The 23,104-nt window shown below is 42.3% G+C and overlaps 1 protein-coding gene across 1 annotated transcript in view; it reads left to right on the forward strand.

Annotated features, from left to right (window-relative positions):
* Positions 1-4,001: 4,001 nt before the first annotated feature.
* f3a (coagulation factor IIIa) overlaps positions 4,002-23,104 on the forward strand; it is a 43,671-nt gene continuing 24,568 nt past the window's right edge. Inside the window, exons 1-5 of the mRNA XM_050056518.1 lie at positions 4,002-4,224; positions 5,837-5,948; positions 6,527-6,720; positions 11,504-11,685; positions 11,770-11,938. Of these exons, the coding sequence (XP_049912475.1) occupies positions 4,158-4,224; positions 5,837-5,948; positions 6,527-6,720; positions 11,504-11,685; positions 11,770-11,938 (724 nt within the window). The 5' untranslated portion in view covers positions 4,002-4,157. The remainder of the gene's footprint in view (positions 4,225-5,836; positions 5,949-6,526; positions 6,721-11,503; positions 11,686-11,769; positions 11,939-23,104) is intronic.

The raw sequence follows: 23,104 nt of genomic DNA on the forward strand, positions 1-23,104 counted from the left end.
GTAAATAAAAGCTTTTTTCCAGTCATTTTGTTTAATGTCGTCATCCATCAAACATGACTACACCAGCACTGCACTTGGACCTCACTCCATTAGCTTTTCAGTAGACTTTATTAGGGAAAATAGGAAAAGCAAACCAAAGTTAGTGGAGTATAATGTGAGTTTTTGCTATACTCTTTTAATTTCCATTGCATCCATCCATACACTAAGCATCCACTGCTTTTAGATCACTTCTCAGATCAGTTTACTATCATTCATTTCTAAATTTGAAAGAGCCAGCCAATATAAATGTTTTGTGAGTCATTCCTCTAATACAAAAAGCATATCAAATTCCGAAAATACAAAAATGAGCCAAGAGAGTTGTGTAGGATTTTAGAGGGTGTTTTTATATTTGTTGAAAAGTCAACTAGGGGAGTGCAGGGTAAGGTAAGCCTGAGGGTAAATTGCCCCACCCCTTGTTTCTGAGCAACTGTGCCCATTTGTTGTCACGTGACCATAAATTCAGGAGGCACCTATCAGTTCTATCTGGCTGTGATGGAGAGAAGCACATGGGATTATTAGTACATATTTACACATAAAATCAGTGGAAGAGGGTCTACACAGAGGACGTGCTGTAGAGAAGCAGCTGGCAGACAACATCTAAAAGACTGGCTTGTTTCCATTTCTATCAACTGACATTAGAAATGTAAAGAAACAGCATTCCTGCTCACAACAACTGGAAAAAGAGGGTTTTATCAGGGAGGCTGTGCATGAAATGAAAGGAGTTAGTAGGTCTGCAAAGGCTATCTCATGTAGTTAGATACAGTAGAATGTGTTATATTTTTTTAGGTCGAGATTAATTCAAAAACTTTATGGCACACCACCGACTCTACTTGTTTTTTTTCTGCCAAACACGTATTTATATATCATATTATTATATTATTAACATATTATTATTATATTTTATTATACGAGACTAGATGCCACATTTTTTCAACTACATGCAATTGCATGACTCCCTTCATTTCACAGACCTTTTTTCAATGGTTACAAAGGCTACTGTTAAAAGATGCAGAATATTAAATTATTTGGTTGGTTTTATGTTGTTTAGGTTAAGAAAATGTTTTAAAATTTACATTTATCTATTTTTACAATTACATAAAAAGTCAGATGGCTCAATTCATCCACTGCCTTGGATAGACGTCCCCCTAACCTGGGGCAAGTTGAGCCACAGGAACACATTTTTTTTCATGCTTCATATTTTCAGGGCCCTTTGTCATATATGTATTCTTATAATTTTAGTTGATAGGAGACCTCTTCAAATAAGGGTAAATGTTTTCATTGTACTTCTGTTTTTTTCCTTGCCAAGAGGGCAACACAAGTAAAAATTGGCTCATCTTACCCCACTTTCTCTTACTCTGCTCTGTGTGCCTGTGTGTGTGTGTTAGTGTGCTGGGGGCTCTCACTGTGCGTTGTGTGTGTGTGTGTGTGTGTGTGTTAGTGTGCTGGGGGCTCTCACTGTGCTTTTATCTACTGAAAAGAATTGTGTCTGCATTGAGTTATTCCCATCAGAGGGTTCCTTGGGATTAAAAGCCATAGTAGACCATGCTACAGCTGGGCCCCTCACTGCCAAGGAGGGAGGTAGAGGGATAATGGGGCGAAGGACAAGGTCTGGCACCATGCCAGACAGATACTCCCAGGCAGTTCCAAATTAAGACAAACAAAAGCCACATTAAAGGGCTCTGTCACATTATACTACAAGTGGTTTTGCTTGTTTCACCCCAGTTACTACAAATCATGTAGTGTTTACTGTAAATGATTCCTTACCACTTTCTGAGTATGTTATGGTAGTTTTAGTTTATGTGTCATTTAATTTCCTTGTGAAAATCAACTTTCAGAGACTTTTATTGTTACATTACTGACGCTATAAAGCATGATAATGCAGTTATGAGTGCTGACTGATTTCTAAACTCTGCACTGCACTACCATACAACAATAACTTTGGCAAAAATAAAAACAGACTAAGCCAAAGGTTATACTTTTTAGCCAAATTGGAACTTCATTTCTGTGTGTCCAAAGATTACACATGCCTTTGAGTCTATAAATAGACCTCCACTTCACCCACTGGGACTGTCTGAGTGTATGTCCTGACTCATGCACTGAGCTGCAGTGTCTGTCAGATCCATGATGATGCTGCCACAGTAGTCAGATTCACCCAGGTTTCTCGGGGGTCAGAGAGTATATATGGTCTGTGGTCAGCATACCACTAGGACGCTTGTCATCCATTCTTTAAACTATGACTACACCACCACTACTATTCAAGTGACTGACTGAAGAATGAGAGAAATGTGTCCAGAAGTTTTTTGCACTATGCCAAGCTGTTAATGTTGAGAAAAAGACAGATAATGTGTTGGTACACAGTATCTGAGAAATGATAGAGTGAACAACTGAGGCTCCGGTGAACTGTTTAAACTTGGCTCATAAACCTGTGCCCCACCAAAACAGTGTAAAGAAACCTTTATCTAAGGTCTATTGTGTGGAGGTAATAAAAGCCTGCAGTTTGCAGAATGCCTGGTAATATGAGTAACTTTACTGTGAAAGGTGTTCAGACACTGACGTCAATTACTGCTTTTGGCATCAAAGGGATTCCAGAGAGAAAACGAATAAAAGCCCGGAGGATCGTGATGTATTGACAACCACTCATCATATATACATTATACTATATATAGCAGCAAAGTGCTTTATATTGGGCAGTAAATGGTAAATGGACCTGCATTTGTATAGCGCCTTTCTAGTCATCTAGTGACCACTCAAAGCACTTTTTACACTACGAGTCACGTTCACCCATTCATACACACATTCATACACTGGTGGCCGAGGCTACCGTACAAGGTGCCACCTGCTACTCAGTTTTAACACACTCACACACCGATGGAACAGCCATCGGGAGCAATTTGGGGTTCAGTATCTTGCTCAAGGACACTTCGACATGCAGCCTGGAGGAGTCCGGGATTGAACCCCTGATCTTTCGATTGGTGGACGACCCGCTCTACCTCTGAGCCAAAGCCGCAGTAGCAGTTATTCCAGCAGCAGTATGACTGAACACTACTCTCGAGCATTTCTAACACAAGAATGGGCATGAAACTCTCCCAGCTGAGTCAGCGCTACAAACAATGAAACAGAAAAATTTGCACAAAAAAAGTACAATGGTGGAATGTAACTAGGCTAAGTACATTTACTCAAGGACTGTATAATTTTATGGTAGTTGTACTTTAGTTGAGTATTTTCTATTTTTAGCCTACTACTTTATACTATTCCACTACATCTCAGAGGGAAATATTGTACTTTTACTCCATTACATTAGCATTACATATATTTATAGTTACTTTGCATAGTTAGATTATTAATACAAAATTTAACTCAGCAAATAAATGATGAAGTATAATTATCCAGCAGTATATAAAGTCATTAAAATGGGCTCCAGCTGCAAACATTAAAGTGATTAATATATTAATTATCAGTAATTACAATCCAATAATATAATATGTAGGCTTAAACTTGAAATGGGCCATTCTGCATAATTAGTAACTTTTGGTTGCTTGAATAGGCTATATTTTGATGCTAATACATAGCCTATTAGTACATTTTGAATGCAGGACTTTAGTTTGTAACAGAGCTTTTCTACACTGTAGTACTGCTAATACTGCTTGTAATGAATCATTCGGCAAACTGAAAGAAAGAAAGTGAAAGCATTCCAACTTGTAGAATTCAAATCTTCATTTCTTATTAATTTCGCTGAAGTTATTGGTCCATATCAGAAGATAGATGGGTAACTTTGCGTTTAAACGTCATGGCTTCTTTGCCGCGCGGTTCAGTTTTGAGTGCGGTGGAAACTCTTGTAATCCAGGAGAGTACCCCAAGCCCCACTGCATCCGCTCAATGACCTCAGCGGGACAGGCACGCACTCGGCTGCATGTATAATAACTGTCCCCGGTGACGCCACAGCCGGACGCCCCTTATTTGGCCAAGCCTCGCGCTCCTAGATTGCTGTAACCAGCGTTTTGCAGTCAGACTTAAGCAAGTCGGAAGGATTCATAGGCTCTATACGGAACATTATTACTGAGAGAGGGGACAGAATTCGTCGGTTTGGACCACACTAGCTGGGAGGAATTTCAGCCGACATGTCGACAATAAGACTACCAGCTGCTCTGGTTATTGTTCTCTTTCTCCCCGCGAGCTCTGCTTCAGGTGAGTCCAAGCCGCGCGCCCAACTTATCAATTCAATGTCCATGCAGCCTTACTAAGGAAGGTCAATGGGAGTGAATGAGTAAAAGAGATGTTGTTTAGTCTACATTATAAAGACGAGATAAGAAGAGGAGAGCGCGAATAACATGAAATGAGTAGCTACACTTGAAGTATAGTATAGGCCTACCCCGTGTCTCTTGTATGCAGAATACAGTTGCAATCGGAGTAAGGAAAAACGCGGATATATTGCAATTTTTAAGTTTACTGAGGTCATTTTGTATAGTTATCAAGTCCCACTCTGCCTTTGCTGACAGGTTCCTTTACAACAGGGGCGTTTCTACAATTTGAGGACATTGGGGGCTTCGCCTCTCCTCTGTAGCCTGTCTTGATGAACAAGATATGTTTTTATGCACTCTGGCATCTTATTTACCCTTAAGCACATTTTCCCGAGATTAATTATGAATTGTGACATATTAGTAGTTGTTGGTGATAAGTATTGAGTAGAAACAGAATACTTTGCAACTGCTATCATTAAAATTAAATCATTAAAATTAAGAGAACTTTGACATACTTGTACTTGAGTATTTCCATTTTATGCTACTTTAAACACAGGCCTTCTCCTCTACATCTTAGTGAAATATTGTACTTTTTACTTTGCTACATTTATTTGTCTGCTTTAGTTATTTTAAAGACTTAGATTAAAAATACAAAATATAATCATTTAATAAATAATGATGTATTGTTGTACAGTGTATGGGTTATTACTGTTTTTACCACCGCGTTTTCATCGACACAAGTTTAGTCTATATAACTGTATATAACTGCTACATATGGGACTGTCAAGGTCACTAAATCCGTTTTGACTTCCAGTTTCCCTACTTTTCAATAATCCTGTATCTAATTTGTCATGTGAGGACCTTAGACATTGATCACAAAACTTGCACCAGAATGTGCCCTGAATTGTTTACCCAATCCCGCAATAATTTACTACATGAAGTCTATTGTTATCGTCAGATATGGGCTGGGCAGCCTTTAAATCCTCTGTACAGGGAAAACTAGGCGTAGCCTCAGACTGTTTTCAAAACGCTTTGCTCTTGTGTGTTCTTTGGGTGGGACACATACCTGTAGTCACAACAAGACTAGGTAAAAATCCCAGTGTTTGACTGTGTATAGTCAGTGTGCTAAATTAAAAGCAAATTGTTACATGGTTAGTTAGTGGTAGTCAGTCCATAAAACAATATCACCAAGAATCTTGTGTTAACACTGATACGAGCAATGCATTTCACTCAGAACTTTATTAAGACCTTGGGAGCCTGATGAAGTTCTGGCTTAGGTTTAATTATTTCTGGTTCTGCAGTACATGGTGTTTTTCTGTCTAAGACATTACTGTGATCCTATGTAATAGTTTTGTGAGGGACCACACTTATTACGATGTTATTCCATGAAAAGTGTAGTTTAGTGTTTATAAATGAAGGGTCAAAATGTCTTACAGACTAGATATATAAGTCAGTGTAAAGATAAAATACATTGTTTCATTAACTTTATGTGAATGGAATGACTGGACCTTAAACACCTGATCAGTATTGGCATTTTATGCAACCTTTTTAATTTTCAGGCTCCTATCCCCGAGCACAGAATGTCACCTGGAAATCCACCAACTTTAAAACTATTTTGACCTGGGAGCCCAAACCATCAGCTGATTACTCCTACACAGTGGAGTTCTTTGCGTAAGTACCTGCATCCACACCCTTACCTGTTGGCCCTTTCAAGAAATTACATTTCATTTCCAGCTTATTCATGCAGTTGATTTACTCAGGTTGTCAGTGTTACCACTGAAGTGCACTCTCCCCTCTGACGTGCTTGCTTGACTTTGAAGGAAAGATTAATTGCAGCAGGGCTTCATGAAAAGAATCCATTACTGATCTGGTCAAAGATAGTTTTGGAATGCTGATTTTAGGCAGAGACCTAAAATGGAGAGATTAAAGCAGTCAGACCTGAATGATTCACTAAGAGAAAAATGAAACAGGCAGAAACACCACAAATTTATACATCCAACAAAGTTACAAATGCCAACAATTGTATTGATGCTCCCCAAGATATGCAAATCTATACTTTGTGTCCTGCTGGGATTAATTATTGCATTTGGACAGTCACGTCTCTGTCTTCAAATGTTCTTGTTAACAGTGACATACTGTATTGTCCTGTAATCCATTTTCTTGTGTCTGGGGTGATTTCACTGCTCATCTGATTTCTTGGACTATTTGCATCCATTAGTCATATCCATGTGATTTTTACACTGTTGCAGGGTTGGTGGAGACAAACAGAGGAACCCTCACTGTATCCGGTCCTCAGCGACAGTGTGTGATCTGTCCAGCTCTCTAACTGACCTGAATGCCTACTATACAGCTGATGTCCTGTCTGAGCCCCCACTGGGAGCCACCTCTGACCTCATCGAGTTCCCTCACACCAGCTCACCACGATTCTGCCCCTACAAAGACAGTAAGCTCTTCAGCTACAATGAGTTGTTTCGTTAATGTGCTGGAAATAATTTTCACTTGTGCAGCACAGTCAAAGTATCATACAATTAGTTCAGACACATGTTCAGACAGGTCCGCAGTGGAAAGTAGCTGATAGAACTCGCACACAAACACACAGCCAGTGAAGGAAGTGTTAACTCTCTCCGGCTTTTTCCACTTTCTGACATGTTATTCTCACAGTTTTAGCTATCTTAATTATTATTAATAACTTATCAAATTGATTGCTAAGTTTTAGGAACGAAAGACGAAGAGCTGTGGGCTCTAAACGTTACACGGCATTAAAGTCCCTCTTACTGGACCTTTGTGGTGTGCGGGTCTCTTTGTTTTTTTGGGTTAGTCACATCTAATAGAGACATCTTCACTGGAAACATGCTCATCAAAAAGCTCTCAGTGAATAAAACAATGTTAATACATCTGCACAGCAGAAGTTGCCTGTTCAGTAATGAGACATGGAGAAACATAGTGAATTAATGTATAAACAACTCTTGTTTTATCATTTTGTGTGTAGCCTATCCCTCTGTATCACAGAGTGAGTGAAACACTGTGGGGAATGTGATGAAATCATCAGATAGCCTGATCCCAGATGCTACACCCATCCAGTGATAGCAAAGGGTTAATGTAATGCTGAACAATAAATCGTGTGCTACTGCTTACCCTATGCTTTAACTGTAAATACAGCCTTACTGTAGTTTTGTGTGCACACAGCTTTCCCGAGTGATTAAGTGATAATAGCATCATTTTACTTGTGCCCACTTTCAGTTTTAGATGAAGTGGTTTAGCTATCGGCTGCAACTAATCATTGGGTTTATACTGCAAATGATTCTCTCCATTGTTGATCAATTGTTTGGTCCACATAACCTAAGAAAACCGTTGCCCATTAAATTAATCAGTTTTCTAGAGCCCAAAATGATGACATTGAATGCTCCACCAACAGTCCAAACTGCAAAAATATTTAATACCACAATGTTCAGACGAGGACAGACAGCTAATTGAGAAAGTTAAACGGGCACTGTGTAGGAATTTCTCCCATCTAGTGTTGAGATCGTATATTTTAATAAAATAAAATTAGGGAGACATTTTTCCTATTTCATCTTATTTTGATATATTTCTTCCTCTCCCCTCTCTGGAAGCGTCTGCCCTCCCACCGCCCTCCGCCTCTCACACTGAAAACAAAAGTAAAAGACAGAGACATTTTTCTATTTTAATCTTATTTAGCTATATTTCTCCCTCTCCCCTCTCTGGGAGCGTCCGACTTCCCGCCGCCAGCTCCCGTCTCAAACACGGACGCCCCCCACACATTCTCCCACCGGCCCGCTCGGGTCTCCCTCTCCGCGGAGCTCGCCCTCCCGGCCCTGCACATACTCCCGCTCGGGTCTCCCTCTCCGCAGAGGCCGCCCGCCCTACTGGCCCCGCACATACTCCCGCTGGGGTCTCCCTCTCCACAGAGGCTGCCCGCCCTCCCGGCCCAGCATATACTCCCGCTCGGGTCTCCCTCTCCGCAGAGGCCACCCGCCCTCCTGGCCCGACACATACTCCCGCTGGGGTCTCCCTCTCCGCGGAGGCTGCCTGCCCTCCCAGCCCAGCACATACTCCCGCTCGGGTCTTCCTCTCCGCGAAGCCCGCCCGCCCTCCCGGCCCATCTTCCTCCCAAATCCTTGGGTTGGGAACCAGAGGGTCGCCTGTTCAAGTCCCTGTCCGGACCAAAATATGGAGTGTGGACTGGTAGCTGGAGAGGTGTCAGTTCACCTCATGGGCACTGCCAAGGTGCCCCTGAGCAAGGCATCGAAACCCCAACTGCTCGGAGCGCCTGTTAGGGGCTGCCCACTCTGACATCTCTCCACTTAGTGCATGGATAGGTCCAGTTTGTGCATGTGTGTGTTCAGACCTGTGTGTGATTGACAAACAGAGTCAAAAATTGAATTTAATTAATAAATTAATTTAATTAATTAATAAAGTATATAAAAATTAAAAAAAAAACAATTACTGTTTACCATAATCGGCATCGGACGTTTTTTCATCGATAAGTGATCAAATAAATGTATTTTAAAACTCGCTCCTTTGGCTCTGATACAGCCGTCTCCCTCCCTGTCAGCAGTCCCTACTGCACTGGGCTTGTGACAATGCCCCGCCTACAGCCCCCTCTGATTGGTTACACGGCACAAGTGATAGCCAGTCAACACTGATGCCTGTCCATGCTTTCACATCATGTTACATTGAGACACAGAGCACAGACGGAGCGGGAGAGGCTCCAGTAAACCAGCGGTAGTTTTGAAGGTAAGGTAACAGAAACCAGACAGAAACGAAAGTTGCAATAAAAATCCTCTATGCTGAAATTTTAAAGTCACCACCACAACATTATATGATCCATTTCAATGATGACATGCTTGCCCAGAGGCGAAATTTCAACGTAACTGCCTGTTTAATTCACATCAAGCGCGGTACAATTTTGCAAACAGCCTAAATGATTTTGCTTCTAAAACTAAATAGCACCAAGGCAAAAAAGAAGATGTAGGAGCTATAAGTCAAAAAGTCTGGTAACCACTGAAAGTTTTATCTTTATTTATAAACTCATTATGCTATAAAAGTTTAATCTTAAAAGTAACTACTAAAGCTATAATCTTTTTGTTCGTTTTGATACACATGTTCCTTTGCAACACATACATTTCTATTCATTTTGTGACCTCAACACCAAGCCCCCCACTCCGGGAAAGATTTCAGATTTCAGGCACACAAATCTTCCGTGCTCCACATTTCAGGCACAAAATTTTTTCTTGCTTTAACCCCTGCAGAGGTTTTCAAATGCACCGGCACTTGTGACTAGCCTGTTTGCTGCTGCTTTTCGTCACTCTACCTGCAGGTGGAAACCGAAAACCGACAAGTGAAAACGCAAAAGGCGATTTCGTATTTCTCAAGTATGTCCCTTTACGTACCTGTATTTTCAAGATGGCGCACGTACATGATGAGACTCCGGTCGCAATGTCTATGTAAATGATAATTTCGGAGCTTACGGACATACTTAGATACGCTGATGGAGGTAAATACACATGTGCTAGGACACACTTTTGACTGCAAAATTTGTTTGTCTTAAAGGCGCTGTATGTAAGAGTGTGGCCAAAACGGTTACTGCACTCAAATTCAAAATACTGCCGCGAGTCGTGTCCGCCCCCCCTCCCCTACAGATTCGAGGTTGCTGGACAGCGGCACGCTGGAGACTGATTTGTTTGCCCACGGGCGGCTGCCGTGGCAGGGCCGCGTCGGTGCGTCCTTGATCTTCGGTTTTCCAGCGGACCGTTCAAGCAAGTCCGGCTTCTCTGCTGCTAACACTGCTGCCGGGATACAGCTGAGGAGACTGCTCATGCTGCTGCCGGGATACAGCTGAGGAAACTGCTAATGCTATGTACTGGGACACTGCTAATGCTGCTTGCCGTGCTGCTGTAGCTCAGTCGTAACTGTAACTGATGCTGAGACTCTACTGACTGTGTGACCGGTAGACGGCGGTGGGTGGCGCAACAGGCCAAAACACAAATTCAAAACATAAACATGATTTGTGGACTGTAAAAATTTTTTTTAAATGCGAATATTCTGGCTGTACTATTGTTGTCGGTGAGATCAGTATGTTATATGAACATTACTCCTTAGTCTCTGTGACATATTAGGAGGATTTTATGACTATTTGCTTTAGATTTCTTACATATAGCTCCTTTAAAGAACAACTGAAATTGTTACACATAGTGCCTTTAAACGAGAGCTTGTTGCACAGAAAGTTGCCAAATCATAGTCTGCCGATCACCTAATCGACAAATCCATTAATCAATATATTAATTGATTAATGGATTTGGGGCTGTAGTTTAGATCATCTGGTTACACTATTGGTTTGTTTCCAACCTGTCTGGTCATCTGACCACTCCTGTTTTTTGGCCTGCACTGACTTTGTTGTAGTGATCTAATGTTGATGAGTACAACATACAATACAATATAATAATAGAAATGGTGGACAAAACTGTGAAAATGAGGTCCGAGTTGTAATAAACTAAAATTACATTCAAATTATAAAATTATAAAAAACTCAATGTGTAAATCTATGCACAAGGTTTTATAATCCATGCCCTGTGATTACCACATACTGTGTGAATGGTTTTGTACCTCATGAGGTCTACCTCGTTTTTTTAAATCCATGTGCATGGATTTCTAATTCATGCCGCCAGATTGTGTTTTTGCTACACAGCAGCAAATGGGTACTTTAGACCAAACAACCAAGGTTTTATTTTTCTAATCTTGACAATATAACTTGTGACACACACTGACTAAGATCCTCAGGGGTAGCACACTAACGTTAGCACTCCCATTATTGTTGGCGGTACCAAATCATTACAGACCCAACAAGCATTACTGACGGCTTCTGTGTGACACCAGTATTGGAACTTAGTGCAAAAAACATGTATAACTTACATCTGTATAACATGGCAGCTCCTGGTTGTCCCCAGCTGCTATATCAAAAGTTAAGAAGTTTGCTACATCAAAAAGATGGCAACTGTTGAAGGGTGAGAAGTGTCCATCATACCACACTCAACTTTTGGACCGTTACCCCTTAGGTCCTTAGTCAATGTGTTATCACAAGTTACACTGTCATGATTTTCATTGATTTTCAGAGGTCTCTGAACAGTACTTGATATTCAGAGACATGCACAGATAAACTCTCTGTTTGCCAGTAAACAGCCTCTGATCCTCTTGCACTTCATCCACAGGTGAAATAGGCAAACCTGACTTTAAGCTGGAGGTAAGTGAAGACAAAAAGAAGACTACCCTGTATGTGACTGACCCACTCACAGCTGTATTTAAAGGCGGTCACCAGCTGAACATAAGGGATATCTTCTCTGACAAGCTGCAGTATATGGTCACCTATCGGAAAAATAAGAGCACTGGCAAGGTAAGTAACAGCAGACATTACAAGCTCAGCCTCAAACAGACATGACTAATACAACACAAAATACATGCTTTCCTTCTGTTGCAGAAAACGCACATCTCTAAGACCAATGTGATAGCGCTGACTAATCTGGACCGAGGGGAGAGCTACTGCTTCAACGTCCAAGCCTACATTCCCAGCCGTGGCACCAACAAGCAGTGGGGAGAGCTGAGCCAGACCCAGTGCTCCAATGATGACAACAAATCCATCTTTGAAGGTATGGTGTCCTGATTCTTAGAAAGGAGATGGATGGGAAAAATGTGTCCCTCAGTGCACAAACTGTCCTGACATAAGACATGCAAGTAAAGAGACACCAGATGTCCGTCAGGTACTTTAATGGCAAGACACACACTTACAGCAGTAATCTAGTGCTAAACTGATCTATTTGTGAATTGAAGAAACTTCCACACCAAGTGAGAATTTAACTGCAAGATTTTTGCATGGAACCAAATCCTTGTGTTTCTGTTGCTTTCTGCACACCAGTGATGTCCTTTAGATATTTCTGAGTGGTATTTTATGAAGTTAGTGTCTGACTGCTCCTGTGCAAAATGTATGCACTGACTTAATTAATGAACATGATTTCTCAGCTGAGCAACGGATGAAAATCTGTGCACACGTATAACAGTAATAACACTGCAGTGTAATAGCACTGCAGATAGCATGTGCTTTGTGTATCTGAATGTAATTAAAGTGCACAGTGTGAAAAGATTGAAAACAAGCTGTTAGATTTGGATTTTTATGTCTCTGCAGCAGTGACAGCGGTGGCTCGAGGCATTATGTTTTCGGGTAGTCCATCTGTCCCATCCTTGTGTACATGATATCTCAAAAACACCTCAAGGGAATTTCTTCAAATTTTGCACAAATGGACTTGGCACTTGGACACAATGATGAAGAGATTAAATTTTGTGGTCAAAGGTCAAGGTTACTGTGACTTTGTCTCATTTTTGTGAATGTGATTCCTCAACAACACCGGGAGGGAATTTCTTTAATGTTCACTTGGCCTTAACAACCAACTGATTGGATTGCAGTGGTCAAAGGTCAAGGTTAGTGTGACCTTGCAGCTGTCTCATTCTCATGAACATGACATCTCAGGAAAACCTTAAGAGACTGCCTTTAAATTTGACACAAAGCTCCCCTTGCCTGAAGAACAAACTGGTAGAATTTTGTGGTTGAAGGTCAAAGGTCAAGGTCAGTGTGACTTCACAAAATATGTTTTTAGCTATAACTCAAAAATTGATATGCTAATCATAACAAAACTTCACACAAATATCTGATAGCATAAAATAATGAAGTAATGACATTTTTTTTTCTTCAAATCTTTTAATTGGGATTTTTCAGTAGCTTGACATACAATGTAATCAAATAGTATGAAAGGAGATATGGCTGTACAGCAGCATGTCAACTACTCCTCTAAACCTAGTCCAACCCACCCACTTCAGGTCCGAACCAGACTGGGACAAGCGACGCTCACAACTTAGACACACACAAAAAATGGCTGATACTGGGTTAGGGGGAATAGTTTGACCATAAGCTCCACCTATGGTATTAAAGACACTTTGCCAAAAGGTTGTGTAGAGGTAAAAATCGGCGCCTGGAATTGGGCCTGTAGGCTCCCGACCTTGTCCTCCACGTAGCTTCTCAGTTGTCCTCTGATGTCGATCTGGTACCTTGGATTTAGCTAAGTAATATTCAAAGAAACACTGGAGACAGGCAGAGTCCGATGCAATCGAGTTTAATGTGTTCACAAGCTTCAACACATACAACTCATCGAGTCAAGCCCCGGAGCCGGACTGAAAATCTACTTTCAGTGCGTCTGCTTTTATGCTGGTGGAGACTGGAGGGAGTCTCCACCTTCTTTTGCTAATCCATCCCACTTTAATGCAAAGCTATTGGTGGCAAAGTTTTTCTTTTTGTCCAATCGTGAACAGGCCCGATTTTAATGGTGTATCACTTTCGTTTTGAGTTTGGAAGTTCCCAAATTTCCCACCCTTAGCTTCGGCTTTGCTTTCACTTTATTTTTAAAAAACATGTGAATCTTAGGGACTTTCTTTATGCAGTCCCTTGTGCTCTTATACAATATAGACCTTTAAATGTGTGTTAGGTAATACAAGCATTTGAGTGTGTGTGTATGTTTTCATTATACAGAACATGGTATGTTATATGTCTTTTAACCCTTTTACTTGTTTCACAATCAACTTATGCAGTACAACACTTTTACTTGATTAGGGATTAACTCTTTACACTACAGTTGTCAATCTAGGACACATTCTCGGAACCCATCGGCTGTATTCGGCATCTGACTTCCGGCAGACCCTGGGGGCAGACCCCCGATTTTTTGGCATTCCAGTTTGATTTGGCGGAGGAGGCGAATTTCCGTTTCCGACTTCCGTTTATAAATAGGCTAAGTAAATATGCTGAACCATTGCGATGGATTCAGAGTTTGCAGTGACGCCAATTATGCTCTGCCTTGTTAGTTCACCGCACGGACCATTTAACCTGGCAACAACTGCTGCCGGCTCAAACGTGGTAGGTCAATATCACGCGGACTACAAACAGCCTACAACTGGAAACCAGGGCTCTTCCGCTCTTCTTCCGGAGGCAAGATCTCCGGGGTTTGCCTACAGACTCTACATTCATTGAATGTAGAGTCTGTATATAGAGACTATCTAGGACAGGACCAAAACATATGGAAATGATTGGCAGGGGACTGGTTACATCTATTACAGGTATCACTAACGGTGTGGTAGATCCTGGCTAGTTTTGCATTTGTGTAGTGGATTCTGTGGAGAACTTTACATTGAATCAGGCTGTGACGAGCGCAAATGGAGGAGGTGTGAATCAAGTTTAAAGCAGCAGTCAATTGTTGATCCGTCAGCTCCATAGACAACTCATTCTCCCACGCAGTCTTGATCAAATTAAGGGGTTCTGAGGTGGTCGAACACAGGGAGTTACACTGAAATGCATTTTTTTTGTTTTGGGTCCACGGCTAGCAGGGTGTCAATCAGAGTTTCAGGAGGGTGATTAGGAAAATGGGGAAATTTTTTTTTAACAAAAAACGTTGGTGGGAGCTTGGTAAATGAAATTTGGAGGAGAGTTCTGCATAAGATGAAAAAATACCGTCTGTGTATAGATCCTTGATGCTGATGATACCCTTATCGTGCCAAGTTTTGAATGCTGGGTCTGTGTTTGAGGGTTTGAAGGTGTGGTTTTTAAGAAGTGGAGAGTGGACAGAAGGGCCCTGCAGGCCAAGGTTCTTCCTGAGTTGGCTCCATATTTTCAGAGAGGCAGATATAACTGGGTTCGCCCCCAGGGGAGTTACAGGGAAGGGAAGCTGGGAACATAGGACAGAGCGCAGAGAAAGGTGCAAGGCTGCCCTTTCTAACGGAGTCCAGGCGGGAGGGCAATCTCGGTCATCATTCATCCAATGTAGGTTTTTCTGCATATTAGCCGCCCAATAATATCGCCTAAGGTTAGGGATTGCAAGACCTCTGTCCTTTTTGAGAGACTGCAAGATTGTCTTTCGAATTTGGGCCGGCTTGATTCCCCATAAAAATTTGGATATAATCCTGTCTACTTTGTCAAAAAATGATTTGGTAATGTATATGGGAATGTGCTGAAAGAGGTAAAGGAATTTGGGCATGACAACCATCTTGATCAAATTTATCCTACCCGCAAGGGACAAAGGTAAGGCGGACCAGTGGTCAAAGTCTCTCTCGGTCTTCTCGACCAGAGGTAGAAAGTAAGCACAGAACATATCGGACATGGACTCTGTGATAATAATGCCCAAATAGCGAAAACCGTTGTCAGCCCATTTGAATGGGGTTATAGAGCGTGAGATCTGCTTAGCCAGTGAGTTGATAGGAAAGAGCTCCCATTTTTTTGGTAATTTATTTTGTAACCAGAATGTGCACCGAACCGTTCTAAGATGTTAAAAATCACGGATAAAGAGCTAGCTGGATTTGAAATGTACAGGAGGAAATCGTCCGCGTATAACGAGACTTTATGCGTTGTGCCTAATTGGATGATACCCTCAAAACCTTTGTCTGAGCACAGCCAAAGTGCCAGGGGCTCTACCGCAACAGCGAATAAGAGAGGCGACAAGGGACAGCCCTGTCTCGTGCCTCTCTTGAGAGGAAAGGGTGGTGACAGCGTGTCATTTGTTTGTACTGAGGCCATGGGAGAAGAACATAAAAGCTTGACCCAGAGAATGAAATTGCTGTCGAGGCCAAATTTATTGTTCACCTCATAGAGGTACCCCCACTCCACACTGTCAAACGCTTTTTCAGCATTGAGGGATACCACTATCTCAGGGGTCTCAGAGCTCTGCGAGTTAATGATGTTAAGCAGTCGTCTGGTGTTGTGGGAGGACTGTCGGTCCGGCATAAAACCTGTTTGGTCCAATGAGATGATTGCGGGCAACACTCGTTGGAGACGGAGAGCGAGAACTTTTGAGAGGATTTTAAGGTCAACATTTAGAAGAGAGATCGGTCTGCAACTACTGCATAGTAAAGGGTCCTTCTCTTTTTTTTTTAAATTAAGGAGATGGTGGCCCTTGACAGGGTGTCTGGCAGCCGACCATAAAGAAACGCCTCATTATACATCTCTATCTCTGAGTGCTGGAGCTAAGATATCTGAAAAACTTTGCAAACGTTTTATTAATTTTCAGTATAAGTCTCTCCCAAGTCGGAGCTGATGGCCGAGATTAATCTTAAAGACTCCTCAGCCCTGGCCTGATGAGCCAGAAGCTTCCCGGCCTTATCCCCAGACTTGAAAAAGCGCTGTCTAGATTTGAGTATTTGTAGTTTTGCTTTGTTAGTGGAAGCCAAATCAAAATCTGTTTGTAGCTTGAGGCGCTCTTTGTAAAGGTTGGGATCTGGGTTGGATGCATATTTGATGTCAACATCTTTTATCTGTCGCATCAATTCTGTAATATGGGATGTTTCAGTTTTGTTCAGGTTTGAAACAAAAGAAATTAGTTGACCTCTGATATAGGCTTTCCAAGCCTCCCATAATACTGCTCTTCTGGTTTCTGGCAGATTGTTCAAGTCAAAGAACAGTATAATTTGGGAGTGCAGAAATTGTTTGTAATTGTCTTCAGCTAACAGCACAGAGTTAAACCTCCATTGTCTAAGGGACCTAATCCGTACACGAAAATTGAGGTCGAGGGAAGTCGGGGCATGGTACTGTGATAGTCACAGGAGTTGACGTTGGGGAGGAGTCTGTTGTCGGTAGTTGGTTGTAGGAAATTTACGTCACCATGGGTCTGAGAGCCCAAGTTGTTCAGCAAAAGTGTCTAGAGTCTTAGCTGATTTAGTTAGAGGCAGGACCTTGTTAGAGGATCTATCGAGTGACGGATCTTGGACCAAAATGAAATCTCCTCTCACAATGATATGGTAATTGTCAATGTTTGGGAAGGATGTGAAAAGTTTGGTTACAAATGAACTGTCATCCCAGTTAGGGCCGTTGACATTAGCTAGAATAACCCGGACGTCATGTAGTATGCCAGAAACAATAACAAAGCGGCCTGCGGGATCTGTCACTGTTTTGTGAGGTTCGAATTGTATGTTTTTACGAATCAGGATGGCTATGCCCCTGGCCTTCTGATTAAATTCAGAATGAAATAGGTGGCTGACCCAGGGTTTTTTAAGCCGTGACACCTCTCTGTTGCACAGATGGGTCTCTTGAATAAAAAATATGTCCCCCTTGAGCTGTTGCATGTGTGCCATGATCCTACTAGTCTTGGTGGCACCCCCTACTCCCCTCACATTCGATGAAACAAATCTGAAAATCTGAGTATGTCATTTGTGTCAGTCATATCTTACCATCTCCAAGGAGGGGGACAGGGCTGTGAAAGGGAAGGGAAGGGGGGATGTTGTGCGGAGGCAGGTAGCTGCAGGGAACAAGGAAGTGGTAGGTGCTGGAGGAGGGGAGAGGAGAGAAAGGGTAGAAGAAGAAAAAAGAAAAAAAGGGGGGGTACAAGATAAAATAGAATACATTCATACACACTAAACAGGTACATAGACGCCACGTATACAGAACCACATGGCCAGTGACTTAACATGAGTCCCTGGACCTGAGCTTCCCATTGCTTTAACAGAGCCTTAGGTGTCCATTGCACAATGATGCATTGTCCTTGCATCTGTATGATTCTTCCAGTCCTTGCTCCAGCCTGGTCACATCTCAATATAGTCAGTGAGTTCAATAATAAAGAAAAAAACCCCAAAAACCCAGCAACAAGTAAACAAAACTAAAAAACAGTTTCAAGTGCAAACGAAACAGCAATCCAGTAGTTACAAACACAGCATAGCACCCCCAGTATTTATGAATTACAATGCTGACCATGATTCATAAATTATACAAAGGAAACAGAAAAAACAGGTGCAATCCCTGTAGGTAGATTTCCTCAAATTAGAAGAGATATTTAGGTCAACAATAATAAGATGGGGGTTAGCAAGTCCAGTGAAGCAATATTGCAGAAAAGTAGAAAGAACAAAAATACTCTTAAGTTTAACAGAGGAATGCTCTACCTTAATGAAACACAATCTCCGCAATAGGAAGTGTAACATATGGTCCGTAATGTTAGTGACTTTTCATTAGACGGTAGCAATGACAAGTTAGCCTGGCACTAGGTGTAGCAACTTGCTAAAAACAACCGGACCAGAGTCTGACCCACGACATGTAGTATCGCACGATGGAAAAACAGCCTAAACACAAGCGAACATAACCACTGTAAAGATAACTCCGCATGACACAGCACTGAACTCTTTACGGAGCTTTATCTGTCAGTCAGGGGGCTAGTCATTTCAATTTAGCTGGACACCGGTCACGACTAGTTGCTAACAACAACACAACTAAAGTTAGCCCCCTTTTAGCATAGATTGCCGGGTTTCCATAATAATCCTACACTTTACACAAACATACCCGATAATAAAATCAGCCCTCTGTAGATCCGGCGCTGTGTGGGCAGTGAGACGCGATGAAATCCTGGGCGTCCTTGGGGGAGGTGAGCCGTCTCCTCTTTCCCTCCGTGATCGTAATGAGCAGCTTAGCCGTGGATAGCCGGTTTGAAGCCGAGGTTGTAGAGCTGTTTCATGATGTCACGGTATGCCGAACGTTGTTCCAATATTTCAGGACAATAGTTTTCAAATATGTGGATCGGAGTACCTTTGTATTTCAGCTTGCCTCGCAGCTTTCGGGCCTCGCTCACCACCAGCTCCCGGGTCTGAAATATGTGGAAGAATATCATGACGACCCGGGGCTTCCCAACAGGGCCTGGTTTGGCTGGTTTGGCATGCGGTGGGCCCGATCTAATTCTGATCTAGGGCTGATGTCAGAGTGTGTTCCCCAAAGACCTCGAGTAAGAGCTGGAAGAGCGCCGTAGGCTGGGGACCCTTGATGTCTTCGGGGAGGCCAACAATCCTGATATTATGCCGACGGCTTCTGCTTTCCAGATCGATAAGCTTGGCTCTTAGCGTGGTGTTTTCCTCAGTTATCATAGTTAGCTTCATCTCCATGGCTCGCATATCCTGGCTGGTCGTGGTGGCAGCTGCTTCCAGCGAAGAGAGACGTTGTTGGTGATCCAGTAAAGTGGCCTGGATATTGTCCAGCTTCGTTTCGAGTTTAGAAAACGCAGCGTAGAATACTGTATGGAGCGCTGTCTTGTGGTCTGCTAGCATAGGCGTTAGCGTAGCCGTGACAGTGCTGGACGCCGAGTCTTTATTCTTTTGCTTGTCTTTCCGAGATCTGGTAGACATATTGCCGCTGTGGGAGACTGCTGGAGATTATATTTGAGTGTTTATGACTGGTTATGCTGTCGCGGCAGAACTCTTAGGAAGGTTTAAAAGTTAGCAGGTCAGGAGCATGGAAAAGTGCGACTACTCCATCTTGCCGCCTACAGGAAGTCCCATGAAGTAATGACAGTTAATATCCAAAAGGTCAAAGGTCAACTTCACTGTGACATCGTAATGTTCTCTCTCACTTTTCTGGCCATTACTCAACGTTATATCTCAGAAGCACAAGGTATGGTTAAAACAGTGAGTGGGTTTATATACACCCTGACTGAAGCCAATGGAGTCCAATAATGAGATAAACACAGGAGCCAGGGAGTCATTATCAACGTCAACATGAATGTTAAAATCGCCTACAATAATAACTTTCTCTGATTTAAGAACTAAACTGGATAAAAACTCTGAGAATTCAGATATAAATTCATAGTACGGGCCAGGAGCACGGTACACTATAACAAATAAAAGTGGCTGTGAGGTTTTCCAGGTCGGATGTAAAAGACTAAGAACAAGGCTTTCAGATGAATTATAATCTAGTTTAGGTTTAGGGCTGATTAACAGACTAGAGTTAAAAATGGCTGCAACTCCCCCTCCTCGGCCGCTGCCTCGAGGAATGTGGGTATTATTATGACTGGGAGGAGTAGATTCATTTAGACTGACAAATTCATCTTGACACAGCCAGGTCTCAGTGAGGCTGAGTAAATCAATATGATTATCTGATATTTATTCGTTTGCTAACACTGCTTTAGATGTTAGAGACCTGATATTTTACAGTCTGCATTTAATTCTCCTGTTTTGTCTTTCTGTCACAGAAGAGGTTTTAATTTTTATGAGGTTGTTATGCACAACTCCTCTTTGTTTATTTTCAGATTTAGATAATTTAGGTGGTCAGGGGACAGACACCATTTGTATAAAACTATGGGTGGGTAACTGCACTAGAAGCTCAGAGAAGCGTGTAGGACTGCGACTCTGATTCCTGGTCTCAACTCTGGGTTGTCAGGGTTTTGAATTACTAATAAACTTGGCCAGGTTCCTAGAGATGAGAGCAGCTCCATCCAAAGTGGGATGAATGCCATCTCTCCTAATCAGATCAGATTTTCCCCAGAAAGTTTGCCAGTGATTAACGAAACCCACATTGTTGCTGGACACCACCTGGACAGCCAACTATTAAATGATGACATGCGGCTAAACATGTCATCAGTGGTCAGATTTGGGAGGGGTCCAGAGAAAACTACGGAGTCCGACATAGTTTTAGCGTATTCACACACAGAGGCAACATTAATTTTAGTGACCTCCGATTGGTGTAACCGGGTGTCATTGCCGACGATGTGAATAACAATCTTATTAAATCTCTGTTTAGCCTTAGCCAGCAGTTTTAAATTTGACTCAGTGTCGCCCGCTCTGGCCCCAGGGATACATTTGACTATGGCCGCTGGTGTTGCTAACTTCACGTTTCTCAAAATAGAGCTGCCAATAACCAGAGTTTTCTCCTCAGCGGGTGTGTCGCTGGGTGGGGAAAAGTGGTTAGAAACATGAACAGGCTGGTGGTGAACCGTGGGTTTTGGCTTGGAACTACGCTTCTCCCGGACAGTTACCCAGCCTCCTGGCTGCACTGGGGGTTACCGGGGGACCGCTAGCAGAGGCTATGCTATGTGGCTCTGTGCTGGCTAGAGGGGGCTGGCTAACTACCGCAGCTACTGAATGATTTTCCATGGTGTGGAGCCGCGCTTCCAATACACTGAGCCTTGCCTCCAACACAGCAAATAAGCTACACTTGTTACAATTACCACTGTCGCTAAAGGAGGCAGAGGCATAACTAAACATCTGGCACACTGAGCAAGAAAGAGCAGAAGGACACCAGCGTTTGTTCTGTTTAAGAAAGTTGTCGTCTTAACATTGACAAAACCATCATGACATTAGCTGGGTTTCCATCCAAATGTATCGCAAATTTTAAGCGGATTTTGTGAAAATGCGCAAAACAAAATGCGGATTTATGCACGTTTCCATTCATTATTGTTTTGCGAGTATTGGGAGTCAACAGGTTGAGCAGAAGGTGGCGCTTCTCATGAAAAATAAAATGCAAAAGAACACCCGTAGAAGAAGAGGGCGCCGTGAGATGACGTCATGCAAAGGCTTCTTCGGCCCCAGGGCCTAATAGAGTCCCCTGCCGGGTTTATAAAAGTGCACCCGATATCCTTAAATTTTTGTGGAAACAGCTAAGAATAGTTTGGGAAAAACAAATTATCCCAAGAGCATGGCGTAGGGCAGGGGGTGTCCTCATTCCTAAGGAGAGGGAGTCTGTGGACCTTAGCCAATGCCATATGATTTCACTCTTCAATGTAGAGGGGAAGATTTTCTTTAGTGTTGTAACGCAGAGATTAGCTAGCTGTTTAGAAATGAATAGCTTAATAGATACTATGGTGCAGAAGGCAGGAATACCAGGTTTTGCAGGGTGTTTAGAGCATACTAGCATGATCTGGCACCAGATTCAGGTAGCGAAGATTAAAAAAAGGGACCTGCATGTAATATTTTTAGATCTTGCAAATGCGTTTGGTTCAGTAGCACATAGCCTCATTTGGAGTGCATTTGACTACTTCAAAGTGAAAAGATGTGGCTGAAGGATTGGATAGAATAGATAAATCAGAACTTCCAGGAAAGTTGAAGTTGTGGTGTTTGCAATTTGGGCTATATCCGAGGTTAATGTGGCCATTGTCAATTTATGAAATTCCAATATCCGTTGTGGAGAGAATTGAAAGGTTGGTTAGCTCCTATATTAGGAAGTAGTTGGGCGCTCCTAGGTGCCTAAGTAGTGGTGCATTGTATGGAAAAGGGATACTTCAGCTGCCAGTATCTAGTTTAACAGAGGAATTTAAATGTACCAAGGTCAGGACAGAGCTCTTGTTATCTCGGAGTAAGGACGTGGTAGTTAGGAGTGTGGTTCCAAACCTGGGGCTTGGTTCAGGCAAACTGGTACGGAATAAAGCAGGTCTCAAAGATAAAAGAAGAGGAAGCTTAGTTGGAGGGACCTGTGGAGTATGGAGGAGAATCGTATTAGATTCCTGGTAGGGGCTACATACGATCTGTTACCAACCCCCCACAACCTAAAACTGTGGGTAAATGGGGACCCATCATGTCCATTGTGTTCAGGTACCGCAACCTTAAAGCATATTTTGTCAGGCTGTAAAGTTAGCTTGTCACAAGGCCGATATATATCAGACTTTATTTATATAGCACTTTTCATACATTAAAATGTAGCACAAACTGCTTTACACAATAAAAGCAAGCAAAACAAAACAAAAAAAAACAAAATGCCACCCACACACATGCACACACACACACACCCGCACACAAACACACACCTTCTCTCACGCATAACACATGTTTACGCATTGGAAGGAAGGCAACTGAAGCGCTATCTTCAGCGCTATCTTATCAATCAATCAATCAATCAATTTTATTTATAAAGCCCAATATCACAAATCACAATTTGCCTCACAGGGCTTTACAACATACGACATCCCTCTGTCCTTATGACCCTCGCAGCGGATAAGGAAAAACTCCCCAAAAAAAACCCTTTAACGGGGAAAAAAAACGGTAGA

The sequence above is a fragment of the Epinephelus moara genome, chromosome 11, assembly GCF_006386435.1.
Source record: "Epinephelus moara isolate mb chromosome 11, YSFRI_EMoa_1.0, whole genome shotgun sequence".
Taxonomy (NCBI): domain Eukaryota; kingdom Metazoa; phylum Chordata; class Actinopteri; order Perciformes; family Serranidae; genus Epinephelus; species Epinephelus moara.